This window comes from Camellia sinensis, chromosome 4 (genome assembly GCF_055761805.1).
Source record: "Camellia sinensis isolate YWXY chromosome 4, ASM5576180v1, whole genome shotgun sequence".
NCBI lineage: Eukaryota > Viridiplantae > Streptophyta > Magnoliopsida > Ericales > Theaceae > Camellia > Camellia sinensis.
Window position 1 is genome coordinate 35367565 of NC_138964.1, and position 24337 is coordinate 35391901.

The following is a 24337-nucleotide window of genomic DNA, read 5'->3' on the forward strand; positions in this document are numbered from 1 at the left end:
CAATCGAGTATCGGTATGGCACCATTTGAGATCTTGTATGGCCGACTGTGTAGATCTCCTATGTGTTAGGCCGAAGTGGGTAATACACCTATGTTGGGTCTAGAGTTGGTCCAGGAAACAACGAAAAAGGTTGCACTTATCCGTAAAAGGTTGGTTATGGCTCAGAATCGCCAGAAAAGTTATGCCAACCGTAGGAGAAGACCTTTGTCTTTTGAGGTGGGAGATCATGTGTTCTTCAAGATATCACCTAGGAGGGGTTTGATGAGATTTGGAAAGAGTGAGAAGTTATCCCCTCGATTCATTGGGCCTTTTGAGATCCTAGAGTGGATCGGGGATATAGCTTATCGTTTGGCCTTGCCGCCACAGCTTTCCGGGGTTCATGATATGTTTCATATTAGCATGCTTCGTAAGTATGAGTCGGATCTATCACACGTGTTGGATTGGGCCGACTTAAAGGGAGATGAGAATGCCTCGTATGAGGAGAGACCGGTGAGAGTCTTGGATACCCGGGAACAAGTATTGCGAGGCAAGACGATTCCCTTGGTAAAAGCATTGTGGAAATATCACGAGGTTGAGGAAGCAACTTGGGAATGTGAGTTGGAGGTCCGTGAGAAATACCCAGACTTTTTTGTTGACGTTTGACTATGTAATGGTTTTTGTTATGTTAATGAAATATGAAAACGTTGTAAATGGTTGGATATATGTGAACATTGTATATGTTGTGTATGTTTTGGAAATATGAACTTAATGTAAACATTGCAAATGTTTTGGGAAATGTGGATTTTACTTTCAATTTTGGAACTTGTGTATTGAGTTGGTAAGAGGGAATGACCGGAAAGTGGGTCATGGTGATGGAATGGAACGATTATCATTGTGGTAAATGGGTTTTAACTTAGTTTTAAAACTTGATTTTAAAAATTCAGGGACGAAATTCCTTAAGAGGGAGAGGTTATAGCGTTTCTAATTTAGACTCTATCCATTTTGGTATTCTGGACTCGGGTTTCATAACCTTGTATGGTTGTTCATGTCTTTTCCCCTCATTCTTCCTTAAACTTGATTGTTGGAATGTAGTTGTTGTGTTTGGAACAAGTTGGTTGCTTGATTCTCAAACCTTTGTTGCTCAGATTTTTGCTCCTCCGCTCGAGCGGACTTTGCAAACTCTCAGTACTTTTGCAGGTCTACAAAACTACTGGAAGAGTGTATTCTACACTCGAGCGAAGTTTTCTACGCTTAAGCAGATGTGCGCTCGAGCGGCCATTCTTACGCTCGAGTGATGTTCTTCTGTCTGCAAAACTACTAGATATGTGTATTCTGCGCTCAAGCGGCCATTTGTTGCACTCAAGCAGAACAACTTATTGTGTTTGACGCTCAAGCATCAACTCTTGCACTCAAGCGGACTTGTGCGTATATTAGTTCGCAGGAGCACCTTTTTACATCATTTTTTCACATCTTTTTCCACCAAAACCCTAGATCGAGACTTTGTCTCTCTCTCTCTCTCTTTCTAAAATTCACATTCTCTCTACATTTTCACATAGATCTAGTGATCTCTTTACCTATGTGCCTTTGTTAAAAAGGTATTGTGTCTCAAAAGCTCTCTTTTGGTCCGATTAAAGCTTGGTTTCGGCGTCTTTGAAGTTTCTCCATCTCTCCCATTGGTCTTCTAAGCTTGAGGTAGGGACTCTCTACACTCTTTTATGAGTTTAACTTGGTCATTTTCTTGATGTGTGAGAGACATTTGGTTTTGAAGTAGTTTTAACAAACCTAGGGTTTAGGGTTTCAATTCCAAAGAGGGGTTTTATAATGAATGTTTTAGAAATGGTTATGGGAATGGATATGAACTTGGGTTATGTTAAAATGGTTGAGTTTTGGTGATTAGGATGAGATTGGGAAAAATGGGAGTTTGGCCCTAACATGTTCAATGATGGATTTTGTTTTCGGTAATTGCACAACCTACACTTGTGAACCGAGTGTTGGAAGCATAGAAGGATGACCATGAGGCAAAATCCCTTTAGGAGAAGATCTATGGAAATTTGAGTAATTTATTTGTTGAGAAGATTATATATCTGTTTAGAAATATCTGTTTTGAGCTATCAGTGAAGGATAGCTATGATTGTTATAGAAATTGCATGAGGATTAGGTAAATTAAAACTAACCTCTTATTGATTGTCATTAAATATGACTGTGTTTAATACATTGTATATGTATGACGTTTGAGAGGAGAAAGGGGATGTACTCCATTGAATTAAGTTGGCCGATGCGTCTAGGGTGAAAGTCCCGAAAACATTGTATATACATGGGTGCCAATTCTTACGGACAAAATTTTCATAAAATGGTAAATTAAAGTGTTTATGTGTAATGGTTGTGTTGTAAGCAAACCACTGAGTTATAATCTCAATTTGGTTGTCTGGATAACAATGGATATGACTTATGAATTGAGGAGATATGAAATGACATGAAACGAATTGATATAAAATGGATTGGGATATCATACGTGGCATAATATGGATTTGGGAAAAAGAGTTGTAAATGATTTTATTTTGAGTATTGGCCTTGTGCATCATATTTATAACCTTGTTAAAGTTCATATATTGTGCTAAATTGTTTCTATTGGGCTTTGGCTCACTCTATTTGAGAAAAACCATTTTCAAGTGCTGGTGATATGTTTCCGCCAAGGCAGTAGCTTGGAGAGATTGGGAGTAAGAGCTTCTATTTTGTTATATCTATTTTTGTATAGCCAAGGGTTTCAAATTGTGTTGAGTTAGGCTCACTTTTGTTGTAACCAAGAACTATCTTGGAAAGATGTGAGCCCGTAGGGCATTTATTTCGTTGATCACTTAGTTTGGTGCCACATGCTATAGATTCAAGGTGGAGCTTATGAATATGTAATGTATGTGCCCTTTTGTAAATGGACTCTGATTAATGAAAGTCTAATACTCTATTTATATCATTTTATATTAGTCTTTACTATTGAATTATTGTATTATTTTCGGGGCGTGATATTATATATCGTATTTTACATACATGTGTGTTTGTCTATACGATGAAAAAATATTATTGATCTTTTTCAAGAATATTATTGCATATCAAACCATAAAGTACGATTCACCTATTTCAAAAATCAGAATCAAATCATGCATTGAAAACTAAACAATATTGTTTGGTAATTAAACTGATTTGTAATGTTTTTTTTTTCAACCCTAAGCTTGTCATCTATCACCAACTTGTAATACAGTAAGTCCATATTTGTTTGGGTGGACATGTGCCTAGGATTGGACTAATAGTTCAATAAAATTATTAATCCGATGTTCGGTCAAAAAAATGAAGTACGGACTAACAATCCATCTGGATATGGTATCCTACATATGATGAACTATTCAATCCCATATAGGGGATGAGATATAAATTAGGGGACTGAGACTCAAAGTCTGGACTAACTTATCAAATGACCATAATAGAGGTATTATGGTCAATATATTGGATGTCCCATATCATGTCATGTCCTATCCATTCCAATCCCCTTAAACAAATATCGGATTGGACAATATTTTGTTAATCCTTCCTTATAATCCTACCTCAATCCAAACATAGGATAGGATACATAATCCAAAGGAATTCATAGTCTTAGGACTATTAGTCATGGGAATACTAATCCAATCTAATTCAGTCCGCCCAAACAAACATGGCCTAATAGGTTTTCCGATAAAAGGGCCAACTAGCATGAAATATGTGTTATGCACGGGTAAGGAATAAAGGGTGATAAACAATATTAAATATGTTAAAAATTAATTCAATATTATTGAGATATTTATCAATAAATCTCATCTCACAAACAAGTACTCCAACCTGACAAGTATTATGTGACACTTCAAAAAAAATAAAAACTCTTTAGTGTACTTTTTTTTTAAGATGACAACGTGACAAGTATGATGTGACATTTCAAAAAAAGTAAAAACTTCTTAGTGTACTTTTCTCAAATGTGACAACGTGACAGATATGATGTGACACTTTAAAAAAATTAAAAACTCCATACTTTTTCTAAACGTGACAACATGACAGGTATGATGTGACACTTCAAAAAAAAAACTCATTAATATACTTTTCACAAACATGGCATATGACACTCCAACATGGTGGGTATAATGTGACACTCTAAAAAAATTAAAAACTCTTTAGTGTATTTTTCTCAAATGTGACACTCTAATGTGGCGGGTATGATGTGATATTAAAAACTCTTTAGTGTACTTTTTTTAAATGTGACACTCCAATGTGGCGGGCAAATGAGTCATTACACATCCAAAAGGATTAAATGGATTACAAGAAAAAATATTAGACTATATAGATTACAAGTTTAAAATATGAGACTTATTGGTCAATCCCCCAACATTATTATATTAATTTAGATAGGTATTTAAATAATAGATTTGAGTGATTTCAGTATGCTTATATAAATATGTAGGACTAATTCAATTTTTTTTTTTTTTTTTGGAAATATACTCAATCGGATAAACTCAATTGAAAATGGAGAGTAAGAGTGAAATTTTATAAACATAATATAAAAGATAATAAAAAAAAAGCTTAAATTTAAAGATAAACTATAAAAATATAGAAAGAAAAAATTAGATAAATTCTCGAAAAATAATAAACTCAACTGAAAATTAAGAATAAGAGTGGATTCTATAAATATAAGAGTAGATTCTCGAAAAATTAAGAGTGGATTCTATAAACATAAGATAATGATTTAAAAAAATCAAGTTTAAATTTAAAGATAAATCATAAGCATATAGAAAGAGAAAATTAAATAAATTCTAAAAAAATGAGATAGAGAGAAATTCAGCAAACAACATCAAATGAAAATTGAAAACAAAAAAATCAACTTGAAATTTAAAAGTTCAAAAATAAAATAAAATAAATCTAAAAATATATATATAATATAACACTAATAATAAAAAATAAAAAATAAAAGAAGGTAGTAGTTTAAAAATTGGATAAGAGTAACATATCACTTATAATTTTTAACAATTTGTAAAAAAAACCTCAAAAGTAAAAACTGAGTTGTAATAAGTTAAAAATTAGATAAGAATTAAATGCCACCTATAATTTGTTAAATTTAAATTTCGTGTTATTAAAAAATAAGCATTTATGATATCTTATTATACAAATTTTAACTCTATTTTGTGTCTACTATTTATAATTTTTAACAATTTTTATATTCTAAAAATACTTAATTAAAAAAAAAACAGGAATTACCTTTTTATTTCTTAATTTTATTTTGTGTCAATAACCTATAAATTTTAACAATTTTTATATTCTAAAACTACTAAATAAAGAAAATAGCATCACTTTTATTTTTAAAATCTTAATTAGTTTTACTTTTATTTTGTGTTATATGATAATATAATCATTCATTTTTTTATTTTTATTTATTTTTGTGTGTGTGTGTGTGTCAATAACCTATAAATTTTAATAATTTTTGCATTCTGAATTTACTAATTAATAAAAAAAATAACATCACTTTTCTTTTTAAAATCTTAATTAGTTTTATTTTTACTTTGTGTTATATGATAATATAATTATTCATTTTAAATAATAAGGTCTTAAGCATAGAACGCGATTGACTTGAATATTTCTCTGCCAGTGACACGTGTTATGCATGTAAATATAAAATTCAACAATCATAGAAGAAACATAAAATATATTTATTTAAACTAAGTTTTAAGAAATTTGAGATTCATTCGCTTGAAATGCTTCTTTGTGCATAAGACTTTTTACTGCAAAAGATAAACTTATCATTTAAAAGCCTACTTAATTAGTGTACTCACTATATATATATGTAAAGAAACAAATTTAAAACTATGAAAATTTCAAATGAAAAAATAAAAATGTAAGTAAAAATGTTATAAAGTTACATAATTAAGTTTAGTTATATTTGGATTTAAATCCATCGTTCTCCTTCTATGTTACAACAAAATAAAACTCATAAATTAATATAATTGAAGAAAAAATAATGAAAAATAAATGGGATTGACCAAAAACTTCCTTCAAATTCATGAATGTGTTCCAAATACTCTTATCGATAGGTAGTTTTTTTCTCAAAAAATGTGTGAACTCCAATTGCATTGCAAAACATTATTCATTGTATTGATCTTTTAGCATTTCGTTGTCACTACTACTTTTTCCCTATATGTTGTACTTACAAAAACAAATTTAAAAAAAAAATGAAAAATAGATTTTGGCGGCACAATCGCATCTACTACATTATTATAATTTCAACAACTTATTTAGATTATGCAACAAAAAATAATAATAAATAAATAAATATAATAAAAACACCAAATAAACTAAAACTAAAACAACGAGAGAAAAATCTGCACCAAAAAAAAAGAGAATGCAAAAAAACACAATATGAGATTTCAAACATGTGTTTCTTTTCATATAAGATGTCAAAAATTTTGCATAGTTGATCAAATCACCTATTTAATTCCTCTGTAGGATTTCTTCTCTTCTCCAATCTTTTTATCCAATTTTATATTGTCATGGAAGTTGGATTTATAAGTTTAATTTTTTGTAAAATATCTTTGGGTATGATATAAATTTAATGAAAGAATTTAAATTAGAATCAAACTGATCTTTTATCTTTAAAATATTTTAAAAATCTCTTATCCATTTTGAATTTAAATTTTGAAATGGATCAGTATGCGTTTCATTTAAAAATCATAAATCAAGAAATACAAATGAATTAATTACTATTTTTTAAATGATCCAATAAAAACTAGCCAATAATTTTTTTTTAATTATTTAAAAAATAAGAACTCTGAAAAAATAATATGAGAATTTTGAACTTCACAAAGTCTTCTCATTACAAACTCATTCTTCCTTAATATATATATATATATATATGGTTTTAACCCTATCAGTTTTCTGCAGATGGATGAAATTAAAATGGCCCCAATTCTAGCTTGGGCCAACCCAAAATGGTCGTACTGTATGTCTTTTTTCAGCTCAACTTCCGTCAGTATGTTTTCGGATACTCTAATTTTATTTTATTTATGAAAAAAAAAAACACCTAAAAAGTCATATGATTTATATTCTTAAATTACAAGTTACAACTACATACAAAAATTATGTTCAATCTTATTAAGTAAATAGATAAATAAATAAATATTGTAACAGAAAAAATAAAAAAATTAATTGATTTTTAAATGTAAATGATGTCACCACTATTACCTACATGCAACAGCATTAACTTCCGAATGTTACGAAAAAGTGCGTAACAAGAATTTGAAAAGAAAAAGAGAAAAAAAAATAATAAAATATAATTATATTTTATCTCCATTTCATTTTAATTACCCTTTTTTTTCCTTTAAAATTCCTAACCAAATTCATAATCAAACACACCCTAAATGATAATGATGATTTTGTTGTATTGTACATGGCCAATTTTAGAATAGTATCTCAGGGCTTCATTTATAAGTTTCAAGGGCCGCAAACCAAAAGAACAATATTTGTAAAAATAAAACAATTAAAGAACAAAATCTGAACATATATAAATTCTCAGAACTCATTCAAACCAACAACGAAAAACAATATTTGCAAAAATATACCAAATAAAGAACAAAATTTTGAACATATATAAATTCTCAGAATTCATTCAAATCAATAAAAAAACAATATTTGCAAAAATACAACAAATAAAGTTAATGAACAAAAGATGATTTAGAAACACATCTTGTTGGCAATACTTCTCTTCCTTTCTCTCATCTGAAAAGGGCTTGTAGTTTTATGACAGCACCAGTTGAAGTAACCATCAATATTCTCCCAAGAACACAAATGACATGATAGGTACATGCCAGGTCAGCTCCATTTACCGAAAGCCTTGACAAGAACACAGTTTAAAGTTTATCTTTGAATATTGGCATATGATGAAAGAAGGAAATGAATTGGGCATCATACATGGGATTTATAGATGAAATCTAGAAATAAACAAATATCCCATACAGTTAGGGAATGTACAGAGCATGCGAAGTTTCAATGACACATGTATCTGTTAAGTCACCAACTATCCCAAAAGCTTAAACTTTTAGGAAATTTTTTTTACATTGTATATCAAGCTATCTAGCACCCTTCCACATGTGCAATCCCATCTTGCACGTGGAGATGCAAACATCTTTATATACATAGAGAGAGGGGAGAATGTAAACGGGGAACAAATCCAAATGGCGATACTTGAATCCTAGACCTCTCCCAACTTGAGTTTTGATACCATGTAAGAAACGAGAAAACGATTACAAGCACTAATATATAGTTATCAATGCTAAACCCTAAATGTATTCCAAGTACTAAACTACCCTCATACCAGAAAAATACTACCAAAATACAACTCTCACACTCTCCTCATCCACCTCCGACGACTGCTAGCCATTGAATTGCCCTCTATTCTCCTGAAAGGGTTACAACCAACCGCTTCACTAACCATTTCCTACACTTCCATTGCCCACATGGACTAAAAAAGCACTTCCGAAAAAAAAGAAAGCAATTTTTTCTTTTTTCTCAAAAGCATAAAGTTTTTGCTTTTAGAACAAAGAAGTCACTTTTTGCTCAATGGCTTGGGGTGTCCTACCATATCAAATTTATACGTACACACCAAAATGTGCATAAACACATAGATAAGTAGGTTTATACATACATGTACAAACGCTCAGTCTGTATCTACACACTTACATACATTTATATTTATATTTACATGTATTATCTGAGTTCTTCAAAATTTTATCACACCATAATTGGTATAAATACTATAGCCTCCACAATTCAGAGATCATCCTACATTGCAAATGCCCTGCAATAATCAATACTGACCACAGAAATTTAAAAAATAAACAAATGAAAAACATAAAGATCAAAGGAGATGGTGTACTTCATAGGACATAAGCATAATATTATATGGAAGAGAGAGATCATAGCAATAAAATAAATAAATGACTGCATTTTGATCCATTCTAGCGTATTAACTGCATGAAAAGACACTACAAATTTTTAATTCAAATGAAATTTCAGGCTGTTTAATTTATGATTAGATATGTCAGTAATTGTGGTTTCACTCATGTAGTTATATAGGCTTATATTCTGAAGCTGTTGTGACACATTAGACAAGATCAAAACTCATACCTTCTTTGATCTAAAAGCTTCAGTAGCATGTGTCATACCATCAAGTGGTTTGAAGAACAACATGCTGCAAACGCAGGACAATATGACATTAGATTTCATCAAAGGAAAAGTTTCAATTAATCATCAGTCTGAACTGCTAGGAAGAGATAGATAGATAGATAATAATAATAATAATAATAATAATAGCTTTTTGAATGAATGATGGAAAAGGAAAAGAAAAATGTCAGTTATCGAGGGCCAGGACAGTTACACTATCAAGATAAGGAAGTTATTTACCTTAATCTGCGTCCTATTATATGTGTAAGTGATGTGAACTAGTCCATCACTAGCCTGGATAACAGCTGGATAAGAGAATTCCATTCCCGTTGTGTCCTCCAATGTTAACACTTCATGCCATGAGTCTCCATCATCTGATGAGAGGGCTACTTTGAGAATGGCCCTGGAGACTGTATTGTAAGCAAGTAGGAGACGGCCATCTGTTAACTTTACCCCATCAATCCCTATTAAATGAAACTCGCAGAATCAGCCAGCAGTATCTTGAAGGAAAAGGAGTCACATCTGAGATACATACGAATATATACACACGCACACATGCAGAAACCTAAGAAGCACAGCCGTGTCTGTGTCCATGTCCGACATTGAGGAGAAACCAACACAGTGGGGACACAGGTGTCCACTTGTCCAACACGCCACATGGGGTGTTAAATTTGTTAATAATAGTTTTTTTGAAGGACATGGGGACACTTCATGTACACACATGTCCTGTGTTTGGACACTCATCAAAATATCTTTGTACGTTTTTCTTTTTATAATCTTAGAAAGCTTATTTGGCATCAAAAATATATGGAGAGAGGAAAAAAAACAAAAAACAAAACAAAACAAAACAAAAACAAAAACAAAAACACCCACATATAGATATTCATATACTTAATTAATAAAAATATATCAAAAAATATATTTTTGGTTGTGTCCCCGCCATGTCTATGTCCTAATTTTTTGAGAATCATTGTATCCCATGTACTTCCGTGCTTCTTAGGCAAAAACAAAAGAATCAGCCTACACATGTAGGATTTAAATGAGCAAGGAAGATAAAAAGTCGTTCAACTTTGTTTCCATTGTAATGACATGAACAAATTAATCCTATAAATACGAGTCACTGCAACTGAAAATGAAAAAAAGAAAAGAAGAAAACTCAAAAACATTTGAAAAGAAATGGCCTGAGCACCATCAAGAAAATTATAATGGAGAAGATGTAGAACAAGAAGCATTATAAAAGGCATGAGAAAACAAACTATTCCTATCCATATAATTTTATAAACAATCATATTTACGAGGAACCCAAATCACCCATTGTTCAATGCAAATGATACAGTGTCAGCCACAACCTGAGTTTGGATTGGGTAGTTCAGTAGGTTTTGCATATCCCCAGCTGTGGCCTCCATCATAGGATTCAGACATACAAACTCTATCAATTCCATTAAAAGATCTCAATAGAACACGCAAGGTCCCATATGCAGTCTGGTATGGAACTGGCTGAATCACGCTGAGTGTCTCATTCTCAATATATATAGGTCCATACTTTCTCCACGACCTACCACAATCTTCAGTCATCTGCTTTATATGAGTCACAACACTTGAATTAACAACATAATTCACATGATTTTTTAATTTTCCTTCCCATATGAGAATAACAAAAATTGCTTAATGTAGTTTGAGTTTTTGTTACAACCTCGACCCATGCTCCCCAAGAATTCCAACTTTCAACTGATGATCCACATAGCAAGTTCCCATTTTCCAGCAAGATAGGCTGAGCAAAGTAAGCAACACACATATAAAATGGGCATTTTAAAAGTATTAAATTTCAAGTCCATGACATAAATGAAAATTTACAAGAGTGAATTACCTTATTCTTGATTGGTCCTAAAATACCGGGAGGAAGCTGCTCTCTTGCTGTCCAAGTTATACCATTATCATATGACCGCTTCATGCATCCACTCCATCTGAAGTTGCAGAGGATCTCAGTTTTTGTAGTTAATAAAGTGCTGTTGAACAACTAGTTGCCCCAATAGCTTGAGCTATTAGAGGGATGTAACGTAAGAATTTATATATACAACACAACGCTTCACTTTGAAGGACCCTCTATGAGTGGGCCAAACACATGATGGAAACAAAAAGGTTGAAAGTCCAAGTTGTAGAGACATTTTATCAAGGAAAGGACCAAACTAAATACTGAGGGATCTGATCTAATCTATGTGAGTTTAATAATATATGTATATATTATCAAGATTCAAGATTCAATTGATTAAGACAACAGTTGGTTCCAACAGATTAACCTGCTTCTTTCATTTTATATGAACCAAAAGAAAAGAAAGAAAGAAGGCAAAAAGAAAACACTTGCTTTAGCTAAATCAGATTTGACTAGGGACAATAAACCATATACAAAGTTGAAACTAGTACTGATATTAAATTTATATTGTAGTCTTGTTTTAATGAAGACATTAATTAAAGGAAAAATAAATAATAAATATATCAGCCAGATATAAAACAAGTAAACTAGAGACTTTCACATCCAGTCATCTAACTCCATCTTCTGATGGTCATTGATTCCTTTACTCCATATCACCAAGATGATAATGAGAGGCACATTTCTCGTAGTGTTCAAAAAAAAGAAAAAAAAAAATTAACTTAAGCTCTCAATATGTAACAGCTTCAAAATAATCAGTACTTTTGCATCTGCAAAAAAATTAAATCTATCTAGTTCAACCTCATATGTTAAAACCACCTGACAATCCAATAAAGCCATAACATGATGTTCCCTCTCATAAAACAGCTTGCAACAGTAGTCCACGAAGCATCAAAAGAAAGTTCCAGTATCCCTTCTGCAAACCATGAAAATACAATCTAGAGATGGTAGTTAAAGGAAAGGATATGAAGAATGTGTTAATCCATGATCGTCTTGACTGATTACCTTGAGGCCATGATTACCTCGATTCAGCACCTTCAAAGAAAAAGCTACCAGTGGGACGAGATATCTACTGCAAATGCATTAGGACTCCCTCGTGAAGTATGATTATTTATTGAGTACCTCGAGGGACTACCACCAATGGCTAACTTGAGTTGGTAGCTCGGGAGTTGAGGGAGACTGTTGAAACCCTTATTGATGCTCCCATCAAGAGCATTTCTCTGGAAATTATACCATCTCTATGATCCCATCATGAGCACTGCTTTGAATTCTCATACTTATTTGTGTCCGTCATGAGCACCACTCCAGAACCTCCAATTAGATTTTTGTCATCGAAAAAGGGCACTATCAAGACAAAGCAAAAATATCTGTTGTAGCCTCCCACTACCTCAAGAAGAGAGTCTCCTTCTCACCACTCATACCCCCAGGCTGAGGTGTTTGCCTCAGTCAGCAAGCAGAACGCAGGTGGCCCCTTTAGGCATGGTGCACATCCATTGTCTGGTCTTTTGACTACACTATAGTCTATGCTGAGACGTTGGGGGACACATGGCTTGGTGGCTGAGAGCAAGGGCTCATTGAGGTGTAGGAGAATGTCTCTATCTCAAGTATTCGAAGTGGAGGGTATTACTTCAACTCAATCCGACACTGTCCCAACAAAGTTGGGGCAATAAGGACCTTATCATATTAAGATTGGGGAGAGTCCCAACGTAAACATGGCAGGAGATTTATGTCAATAGGAGTCCTATTATTATGACATTTCGAAATTATCTCAAACTCCTTGCCTATAAAAAGGAGGGCTCTGGCTCCTCTCCCTATCTGGATCATCAGCCCTTTAGATTGCATAGAGTGCCTACATTGCTACCCTCTCTGGTTATTGCTTGCCTTGCTCTTCACCTGGTAGCGGTCTCTAACATTTCAGCTTTCTGTTTGCAGTATCCATATCTTCAGTTCAACTTTTATACCCACATACCTTTAGACTCGTTTGTCATGGCTTAAGCTAAGTGCTTTAATTTGCTATCCTTGGAATGCGTATGCTCTCAGTCCTCTTGTTCTTTTTCTTTTAAGTAAATTTATTGGAAATGAAGCATAAAGCGGGGATACCACCCAAGTAAAAAAGGTTATAAAACCACTAGCAACCTGTTAAAATTCACCTACTACACACCTACCACTACCACCTACTACACACTCACCTACTCTCCACCTACTCCTCACCTACTCCTCACCTACTACACACTCATCCTCTTCTATATATAGGAATCATTGTAATATATCAAAATATAACATCAATCAATCAATAATACATAAATTCTTACATGGTATCAGAGCAGCTCTTAGCGACAAGCTCTCAGAGAACGAAGAGATTTCAACTGGTTTGTTATGCCTTAGCCTCTGCCTCAGCCTAAGCCTCCGTCTTGGTTAAATAGCCGAGGCAGCCACGCGTATCGCGCGCCACTTGACGCCAGACGACACACGGGCGCGCCAGCCAAGGCACTCACGTGCCTCGCTGTAAAATAAACTGATGTATATTATTGATTGATTGATTTAATTACAAGATTGATTAATTACAATTCCTATACAATCTATATATAGAAGAAAATGTGGTAGTAGGTGTAGTGGAGGTGTGGTAGTAGGTGTAGTGGAGGTGATAGTGGGTTAGGTGAAGTGGAGTGTGTGGTGAAGTGGAGGTAGGTGAAGTGGAGTGTGTAGTGGAGTAGGTGAAGGTAAAGATGGGAAATTCTAACAGCCCCCCGCAAACTCAAGGAGGAGAGAAACTAACCAACTTGAGTTTGGAGAGAGTAACAAAACAAGAAAATACATAAAAATAAAAAAATATAGGAGACACTGTATGGTCGTGTCAGACCGTTGGTGAAGACACTGAATAGTGGTGTCATAACGTTGTAGAGGACACTGTATGGGGGTGTCATAACGTTGTAGAGGACACTGTATGGGGGTGTCATAACGTTGTAGAGGACACGGTATGGTGGTGTCATGATGGTGTAGAGGACACTGGATGGCGGTGTCAGACCGCTGTAGAAGACAGTTTATGGGGTCATGTCGGACCGTTGTAGAAGACAGTTTATGGGGTCATGTCGGACCGTTGTAGAAGACAGTTTATGGGGTCATGTCGGACCGTTGTAGAAGACAGTTTATGGGGTCATGTCGGACCGTTGTAGAAGACAATGTTGTGACAGTTTACGGAGTCTTGCTGGACCCTTGTAGAAACTAACCGGAATCTATGTCGGGACAGTTTATAGAGTCTTGTCGGACCCATAAAGGAGCTAACCGGAATCAATGTCGGGACAGTTTACAGAGTCTTGTCGGACCCCTTAAAAGATCGCATCCTCAAAAGGTGCGCCCAATTTTTCAAAAAGGCGTGCCATCAAAAGGCGTGCCCACTTTATCAAAAGATGTGCCATGAAAAGGCGTGCCATCAAAAGGCGTGCCAGGTTGTCGGCGTCAAAAGGCGCGCGATGCGCGTGGCTGCCTCTGTGTCATGGTCTTTATAAACCGAAGCGGAGGAGGCAGAAACTGAGACAGAAAAACTGAGAGAAACCTCTGAAAAATTCTTCGTTCTGCTTAGAAAGAGAGGTTTTGCTGAGAAGAAACTCTGTAACACTCTCTATAACACTCTGTTGCCCAGAAAAAATGGCTTCGTCTTCCCGCGGGCTGCTCACCCTCTTTCCCGACCTCAACGAGTCCACAGGAGAGAGAACTGGTGCGGTGGCCAGTGAACCTCAACCAAACACCGCTGGGTATACTCCGTTGAACTTTCCGATGCGGTCTGTGGAGCAAAGAATGGCAGGGCAGTCGGATGTGGAGGCCAATCAGTATACTCTGAAGGCATGTGTGGAAAGCATGACGGCGGTCACAAATTTGTCGAACCGGCTGCAGAGTAGGACAAATGAGGTGCAGCATTTAAACTCCCAGCTGGCTCTGCTCCAACGCATGTATAAGGATGCGCGAGCAGAGATAAGTGTGCTAAAGGCGGAAAATAAAGAACTGAAGCGGAAGGCCACCGTGATGTTCCGTTTTGGAAGTCCGCCATATGCGGGAGTGGAGGAGCAGGGAGGAGGCAACTGGCTTGGTGGTCGAGGAAGCACGGAGGCAGTACCGTCAAGGGCCGCCCAGGACGGAGGCAAAAAGAAGAGACCGGCGGCCGAGTAGAGAAGAAAAATCCGCCTGTGGATGTGGGTTTTTTTTTTTTTTTTTTTTTTTTTTTTTTTGGGATGTAAAAGTGTGATCGGGGTTGATCCCCTGATATGAATAAAATGACAAGATTGTGAAAAGTGGTTGGTGTTATTTTGTGGTGTTGTTTTGTTTAATAAGAAAAATAAAATAAAAGAAAACAATGGATAAAGAAAATAGAGAAAAATAGTTGTGGATGGGGGATAAGAAAAACAGCAGTGTGATTTTATTTTATTGTATTTGTTTTTTTTTTATTTTTATTTTTATTTTTGTTATTTATTTATTTATTTTTTTTAAAAGATATATATATATATATATTAAAATAAAGTGTGATAACGTGGGTGGTTGTGTTGTGTTTTTGTTTGATGATTATGTTTTCAAAAAGAAGATTATGATTCATTATTTTAAGAGATATATATATATTAAAATAAAAGTGTGATAACGTGGGTGTTTGGTGATAAATAAATAAGAAAAGAGAGGGACAGGGCAATTAAGTGTCATAGTAAACAAAAGAAAATTTTTGGGCGGTGGATGGGTATAATAATATTTTATAAGAGCATGGAAAGCTGTGTGGTCTGCTTCTTCTCGTGGTGGGCCTTCTTAAAGAACTCAAATGAAGTGGGGAATGTGTGCTTGTCTACAAGATGTTGCTGCCGACTTGCGCAACTTTTGCTTGAAAGAAAGAATCGTGTGCTTCAGACACATGTATGCTGAGAAGGCGTGATGTAGGGTACACTCTTGAACAAACTGAGCAAGATGCAGTGTGCCGTGCATTGTAGTGATCTTCAAAGACATCCAAAGAATTCAAACGAGCACCACAACCAACAATCGGACAAAATACTTCCCTGTTTTCCTCATCTTCCATACTTTGAAGTAGTTGCTTTTCATCCTCATTAATGTCCAATGCAACCTGTTTGGCAAGAAGCTCGCGTTCAATGTTGCCAGATGCAAAAAAGGAAGAGTCGGGACTGGAGTTGAGAGCTTCGAGAGCCATTACAACTTAGTGAAGGTATGTGTAGAAAATAAGCGGAATAGGTTGAGGTCCGGCGGACGGCCAAGGCGAGGTTGCCGCCCGCCGGTGAAGCGAGAAATACTAAGGTTTTAACCTTGCTCTGATACCATGTAAAATAAACTGATGTATATTATTGATTGATTGATTTAATTACAAGATTGATTAATTACAATTCCTATACAATCTATATATAGAAGAAAATGTGGTAGTAGGTGTAGTGGAGGTGTGGTAGTAGGTGTAGTGGAGGTGATAGTGGGTTAGGTGAAGTGGAGTGTGTGGTGAAGTGGAGGTAGGTGAAGTGGAGTGTGTAGTGGAGTAGGTGAAGGTAAAGATGGGAAATTCTAACACTCGCCATCATATCTGGCACGTCTTTTTATGGATTGGGCACGCCTTTTGAAAGATTGGGCACACCTTTTGAGGGTGCGACTTTTTATGGGTCCGACAAGACTCTGTAAACTGTCCCGACATTGATTCCGGTTAGTTTCTACAAGGGTCCGACAAGACTCTGTAAACTGTCCCGACATTGATTCCGGTTAGTTTCTACAAGGGTCCGACAAGACTCTGTAAACTGTCCCGACATTGATTCCGGTTAGCTCTTTTATGGGTCCTACAAGACTCTGTAAACTGTCCCGACATTGATTCCGGTTAGCTCCTTTATGGGTCCGACAAGACTCTGTAAACTGTCCCGACATTGATTCCGGTTAGTTTCTACAAGGGTCCAGCAAGACTCTGTAAACTGTCACAACAACTGTCACAACATTGTCTGCTACAACGGTCCGACATGACCCCATAAACTGTCTTCTACATCGGTCTGACACCGCCATCCAGTGTCCTCTACACCGTTATGACACCACCATACAGTGTCCTCTACAACGTTATGACACCACCATCCAGTGTCTTCACCAATGGTCTGACACGACCATACAGTGTCTCCTATCCTCTTTTATTTTTATATATTTTCTTGTTTTGTAACTCTCTCCAAACTCAAGTTGGTTAGTTCCTATCCCCCTTGAGTTTGCGGGGGGCTGTTAAAATTCACCTGCTACACACCTACCACTACCACCTACTACACACACTCACCTACTCTCCACCTACTCCTCACCTACTCCTCACCTACTACACACTCACCCTCTTCTATATATAGGAATCATTGTAATATATCAAAATATAACATCAATCAATCAATAATACATAAATTCTTACACAACCTATACACCTTCTCTCTACTCAAAAGACGCCACAAAATCCAAAATTTGTTGATGAGAACAACTTAATCATTCCCGATGTCCAATTATAGTGAAGAGTCAAAAATTACTCTTCAATTTATCAAAAGGTTTCTTCACACCTATAAAGACCTACAATTACATTCACCCCAAATTATCCACATCATACAAGGAACCCAACATCCAAGCCTTCCTTCTTCTCTTATGAACTCTCCCCCCTCCTCCCCTCTCCAACCATGGATAAGATCTACTATTTTTGGAAAAACCCAATTTCAGGGCCTATACAAAGCTACAATCATATCCTATAGCTCTCTGGCCACGTCAATGAATCAAAAGATGATTGAGTGACTCTCCATTTTTCTTGCACATGCAACATTAATTAAACAAAATATGAAAAGCTAAATCAAGTAGTCAATTGTGAGGATCTTCTCATGCACTACCATCCCAAACTGAAAACCCTACCTTAGAAGGCACCATTGCAGCCTGAATCTCTTTCCACGAGAAGGGTGTATCTTAATGATCTACCAAGACCCATAAAAAATTTCTTGTCAAAATGCTCCGACTTTGGCACTTTCCATCTCACAGCAGCCTCCTCACCTATGTTCTCCCAAATAACCTCTCAAGAAGAACCATCAACCTTCCCAATCATGCAAATCTTTTATAAAATTACTACCTTAAAACACTTGCTCAACAATCCTTCCAGAGATAATCTTCCACATATGCCTCAAAAAATATCCACCACAATCTTGAGAGAGAGAGAGAGAGAGAGAGAGAGAGAGGGAGGGAGGGAGGGAGAGCACAAGGAAAATTGCCTCAAGTTTTCTTTTCCCATATCATAAATGACTCCAAAATTTCACCCTCCCTACAGTCGCTTGAAATTAGCTAAAAGCTATCCCAAATTTTCCTAATATCCTTCCAAAGACTCCTACCACGAGACATAGTCACCTCCATAGAAGTCCAATCCCCAAACACATTGCTATATTTTGAAAATACCTCCCTTCTCATGTCATGTTTGAATCATGTTGTGTTTCCCATATTCATGCTTCTTAGTTGACACCTCATCCCCCTTGAAGACTTTAAAGCAATCCTCTAGTTATTGCTTTGAGTGTGGAACCTTGTTAATTTGCATAGTACTGTTTGGAGCTTAGTTTCTCAGGTTGGGAGTGCCTATGGAATCGTATATATTTCATATATTAAAAATAGAAATATATTCCAACGATTATTTTTTCTACGTAGTAACGTAGTTGTGAAATATATGTTAAAATATCAATAAATATTTGAGATTGATGTCAATTATAAATTGTCTTTGTCAAGTATGAATAATGTTAAATAAATAGAAAGTACTATAATAAGTTTGAGTTGATTTTCTTTTCTTTTTTTAATATTTGTATGTTTAAGAGTTTATATCTTAGTTCGGAGCGAGTTTTTTCCTCAACGGGAGTGAGTTTCTTACTTGGAAGCGCAAAAACGCATTTCCCAACAAGAAACATCACCCATGTAAGAGTTTCCTGCTACTTAGGTTTTAGAGTTCAGTTTCACACATGGATTTGACATCCCCCTCTAATGTTGAGATTAGACATATAGCAATCGTGCATATGTGCTACAAGCCTCCAAGTACACACTTGACAATTCTTGCCCACCTTGGCTTTGTCTCCATCGAAAACTATTTTCAACTAGTGTAAGCATCTTATTTGATCTAGTAATAATTAAAACACAAAACCAACTTGGATTGATTCTAGTAGAACCAACAAACAAGTTACAATAGCCCACTTTCTTTGCATTTCCTTCTTTAGGTTCTTTTTTTTTTCATGAGACATTTTTTTGATAGATTTTCTTGTGATTATTTGATGGACCAGTACAAGAATAAAATTATGCCTTCGTTTGGGAAGTGGCTATTTTAGAGGCTTTTTGGCTATTTGGCTATTTTAATAGGCTATTTTAGTTTTTGTGTTTGGGAAGATGGGATGAATTTTTATTTGAGTTGTTGTATTGAAAAATGTGTTGAAATGATGTTTAAAGTTAAAATGACAAATTTGTCCCTAACTTTTTATTTTTCAAAATTAACTAAAGGGGCAAAATTGTAATTTAACAGCTGTGGGATGAATTTCCGTGGCACAGTACCTAGCTGTCCGTAGCTGTGGGATAGCTGTGGGTGTAGGCTGCTGCTTGTCCTCTAGCTTTTCTTTTTTTTCTTTTTTTTTTAATAAAAAGGGTTGCTACTGTAGGCTTTTTGGCTTATTTTCATTTTGAGGCTATAATAGCCCCAACCTATTCTTCCCAAACAGCGCCTATATATGTATGCATTTACATATAAATATATACCTATTCTTTTCTAAACCACCCTAACATTTGTATAGACATCACACAGGCTTCCAAACCACAAGGATTTTGGAGATCAATGCTCTTGCACTGTCATCTAATATCCCTCTCACTCCAACTATGCATTTTAGTAACTTAGGCCTAAGCAGACATCCATTACTTCACAAGAATAAAAACTTAGCTTCTACAACTGGACTTTTCAAACTATGCCTTTATTCTTCCAACAAATAAAGCAACAATAGAGTCATATGAGCATCATACTAATACAATATCCCAAGCAATATTTATCCCCAATGTAACATGGATCTATGGGATATGTGTCCGATGCCATACCCAACTTGGGCACTTGGATTCTCTGATTTTTTTAATAATGTTTGAAGAAAAAGAAGCCCATAAAATATATGGATTTAATATTTAGGGCGTGTTCATGTACTCGTACCCAGCTTATGGATATATATATCCCAACATAGTAAATAAGCCGCTTATTTGCTTATTTGCTACAAGTTGCCACATCACTTCTCTATTTTTCTTCATATCTTTTCGTAAAAAGCTAAAAAGACACTAAATAAGCAAACCCCAAACCATCAAGGGTTTAGGGAGGTCCAACACCTGGCCACATACCCGCAACTGATGCTCATACCCAAGTCCATCCATGCCATGTAGCTTTTGCTAATATATTGAAGAGCACAAAGAATATATTGTATGATATTTTATATTGCCTTGAAACGGGATTTCATCTAGTGAAACAATTTTGTGTTATATGCAATATGTTAAAATCCATTTTAGCATACTAGAAAATTTATATCCATTATAGTGCATCAAAAAATTAAATATTTTCCAGAGGATAAGCTAACTTTTTATGCCTAAGAAAAACATGGGAATTATACTCCCAACTAAGCAGGAAATATAGATTGTAAGATTTCAGTGAGCTTTTGAAAGTATAAAACTTACTTTTGGACCTCCTGGCCAATTTTATAGAACAAAAGCAACTCATTGGATGGAAGCTTAAATAGAACTGGGTTCCACATCGAAACATTGGTTTGTTCATCAGCAATGATGGGAGGGCTCCAATAACCATCCTGCCCAAATCATTCCAATTATATGAGTTAATAATCTAGGTATTACCTTCCAATAATACAAGAAATAGGGAATAGGTCCAATTAACTGTCAAAATGTTTTGAGACTTGGAATTTAGCTCAACTAGAAAGGAAACTCATGACTGTGCACCAGTTTGAAAGAAATATAACAGAAGCTTGTGTCCTAACAAACTAGATAATGTGGTTTACCAAAACCAAATGCTACAAGTGCAAGTAGATTTACTGCTATGCAAATTCAGAATCTGCTGTTACAAACTGAAACAGAAATGAGTCAACTGCAAATGACTATAATTGCTCTTGTAACAAATATAGTTTGGCTACCTTCATTTTTTAGCACGGTTTGACTACCGTCTTAATTATCTAGCAATGCACCAACACAGATAAGTAACCATAGTCCAACAAAGTCGCCTCATACATTAAATTTTACCTAGTATATACTTGACTAAATTTTCAAATTAGGTGTTACTGTTTTTTTGCAACTAACATGGTGTGATCATCCTCTTAAATATCTACATAGTATCACTTGCTAAATATCTACATAGTATCACTTAACTGTGTGAAGCGAAGTCCCACATCGCCTAAGTATTAAAGTAATATTAGGCATATAAGTGCGAGGACACCGTCAACTTAATAGCTAACTTTTAGGGTGAGTTCTACCCAAGACCGTGTAACAGCCTGAATGTTAAATATTTAATTACCTTATACAACTGTAACCAAATTTTCACGTCGGGAGCTCCCTCTGCTGAACCCCCAAAATAAGCCGCCAAGAAATGATCTTTTTCAACCTTCAGGCACCACAAAATCAGCAACACTTATAACTTATTTCTGCTAATGATTGAAGTGTGAACTAAAATGATGTTTCCAATGCAATTACCTCGACAATTGTAGAAGCATGACAGCTATTGAAAGGAGCTGAATTTGCCGGAAATGTGAATTGCTCTAATAATATCACCAGAATGCAATCATTCGAAACTTGACCCATCCCAGTAGTAGTGCTTGCACAAACTCCACCTACTGCTCTGCACGGAGTTTTCAGAACATCTTTAGGTATTTATTGTTCAGAAGATGAAAAGCATATTATGATGTTTTTGCAAACAAGGGCTAGTCATTGCACAATTGTTAGGGGGTTTTGAAAAGTTAAACCATTTTCTCTATTTTTTATTTTATTTTACATCTTTTCATCAAAAGTTTAAAAAAAAAAAACAAAAAACAAAAAACAAAAAAAACAAAAACAAAACTACTAAAAAGTCAAATCTCAAACGAACACTTACATTTGAGAGATTTGGGAAGAGATTTAAAAAAAAAAAATGAAAAAATATAGATAAAATGTGAATAAAACATACTTTTATTTCACCTAATTTCACCCACATTTGTCCTTTCTCTTTCCAAATCCCTTACAAAATCCCCAACCAAACACAGCCTTAATGTTATCAAGACTGTGGTTTATGGGTTTTGTTCATCTTGTAAATTAGCAAAGTTGAATTTGACAAAAACAATCAAAGCAAAGACACAAAAAAAACCTGTCAAGAAGCGAACGAAGCCGACGAGGCGAGTGATGGGTATGCGATAGGAAATTGGAATGGAGCAAATTAGGAGTAGTAGAGCTCAAACTAGTTCCAAACCCAGAAAATTTGTTGGTTTTGAAATGTGACAACAAACCCAACAAAGAAAAGAGGAACAAAACAATCCCTGAAACTATTTTCCACATGTCTACTACAAAAGTATTGATTCACAGAAAATTTTCTGAAAAACACTTCCAAGTACAAAATGTACAAAAATGCCTGTGAGAAGTGTTATAAATATTATTTGCTTACTTTGACATATTTTTTTGTCAGTACAGAAAAGTCCAAAGGAATCAATACACACATATATACATACTGAGAGACAGAGAGAGAGATACCTGATAAGAGTCAAATGATAAGATCAAGTGGGAAATGAAATCAGACCCAGTACCTGGTTTGGCTCAGTAATATCTACGAATCTGCTTAAAAAATTGAAAAGATTAGTTAGAGAATTGAAATTTCATACCTATTATTACCTAATCCTAGTTGTATCTACAATAATGGATTTTTTTGTATAATTTTCATAAAAAGCGTTGACGATTGAGAGAGAGAGAGAGAGAGAGATCTGCGTAATATTTTTAAATGCTTGAACCCATAGCACCAACTATATAAAAAAAGAGAGACAGAGGGAGACAGAGATGCTAGCCGTACCAGGCTCTGTTTGAGTTGTACTTGGCTTGTACAAGCCGCTGTTTGGTACAATTTATAATCTTGCTTATTAATTTATAATTAAAAAAAAATAGAGAAGGTGTTTGGGAAGTGAGTTTTTATGTAGATTATTTTAGTTGTAAGATATTATTGGATAAAAAAATTTTAGTGTTTGAGAAGATAGTTGGGTTTTTTTGTAGTTGGATGTGATGTTTGTGAGAGAAAAAGTGAAATGATTATGAGATTGGATGTGATATTTTGTTTGTATTTGTTTTTTTTTGGTTTTGCAAAACTTTTGTCTTTTAGTGAAAAAAATGAGAAAAAAATTTGGGAACCAAGTTCCCAAACACCACCGGAATAAATTATTATAAGTCTTAATTATTTGACTTAATTTTTAATAAGTCTTATTAAAAATAATTTTTAATAAAATTGTCGTTAAAAATAATTTTATAATAATTTTTTATACATGTCTCTAAAAATTGATAATTAGTAATTTTTTTTGTTTATAATTTTTATAAATTGTCTCTAAAACTTACAATTAATAACGTTTTTCTGTAATGAATTTTTTAAACTATTCTTGAAAGTTCAAAATTAGTGATGATTTTTTTAAACTGTCGTTAAAACTTATAATTAGTGATATTTTTTGTACCAAAATTTTTAAACTATCGCTGAAAATTAATAATTAGTGACTTTTTTTTAATAGTATTTGATAAAAAAAATATATCATTAATTCTCACAGAACCTATTGAACAATAAGTTCACCTATTAAGACCAACACGTAAAAATGCTTTACTCTTCAAAATCACTCTAATGATGTATCTAATAAATGTCAAATTTTGATTTGTCAAACATATTTCATTATGTGAGATCTAATTTCAATATCACATTATTAGAGGGTCATTTAGGGATGATAAATTAGAGATATAACTGTGGGGGTATATTTTGTGAATTACAGCACATGCCCGAAATGATGCCAACATGTTAGCCAAAGTGTCACGTGTTTTGGTCATGACGCCGAGGTGACCTCGGCTAGGCTGAGGTTATCTGCGGAGATATCGGAATCCGAGATGAGCGGATAAGAGACAAGAGTCCTAAAATAGGGAAGGACCTCAGTTTGGATAAAGACAAAGCTCTTAGGGAGTTTATCTCTATCTGGCTGGGAG

General features: G+C 34.7%; 1 protein-coding gene across 6 annotated transcripts; it reads right to left on the minus strand.

Annotated features, from left to right (window-relative positions):
- Positions 1-7605: 7605 nt before the first annotated feature.
- LOC114302351 (BNR/Asp-box repeat family protein) lies at positions 7606-23178 on the minus strand. Of its 6 annotated transcripts, none has more exons than XM_082924591.1 (10): positions 22865-23178; positions 21839-21983; positions 21663-21749; positions 20819-20946; positions 11069-11165; positions 10895-10972; positions 10551-10776; positions 9442-9665; positions 9166-9229; positions 7606-7872 (listed from the first exon to the last, which is right to left on the minus strand). In XM_082924591.1, the coding sequence occupies exons 2-9, from the start codon at positions 21944-21946 to the stop codon at positions 9206-9208; spliced, it is 972 nt and encodes a 323-aa protein (XP_082780717.1). In that variant the 5' UTR covers positions 21947-21983; positions 22865-23178; the 3' UTR covers positions 7606-7872; positions 9166-9205. The 6 variants fall into 6 exon arrangements, with proteins under 6 accessions (XP_082780717.1, XP_082780718.1, XP_082780719.1 ...); XM_082924592.1 differs by having other exon boundaries at positions 21839-21978; positions 22865-23175; XM_082924593.1 differs by having other exon boundaries at positions 22918-23106.
- Between the last annotated feature and the right edge of the window lie 1159 nt (positions 23179-24337).

Bases quoted from the DNA above. Each gene is read 5' to 3' on its own strand.
- LOC114302351 (XM_028247369.2), bottom strand. From the start codon at position 22,672: ATGTGGAAAATAGTTTCAGGGATTGTTTTGTTCCTCTTTTCTTTGTTG. The intron at 11,166-20,818 runs GTAAGTTTTATA...CTGCAACTTCAG, and splicing joins ATTGGCCAGGAGGTCCAAAA to ATGGAGTGGATGCATGAAGC. The intron at 10,973-11,068 runs GTAATTCACTCT...TACTTTGCTCAG, and splicing joins TAGGACCAATCAAGAATAAG to CCTATCTTGCTGGAAAATGG.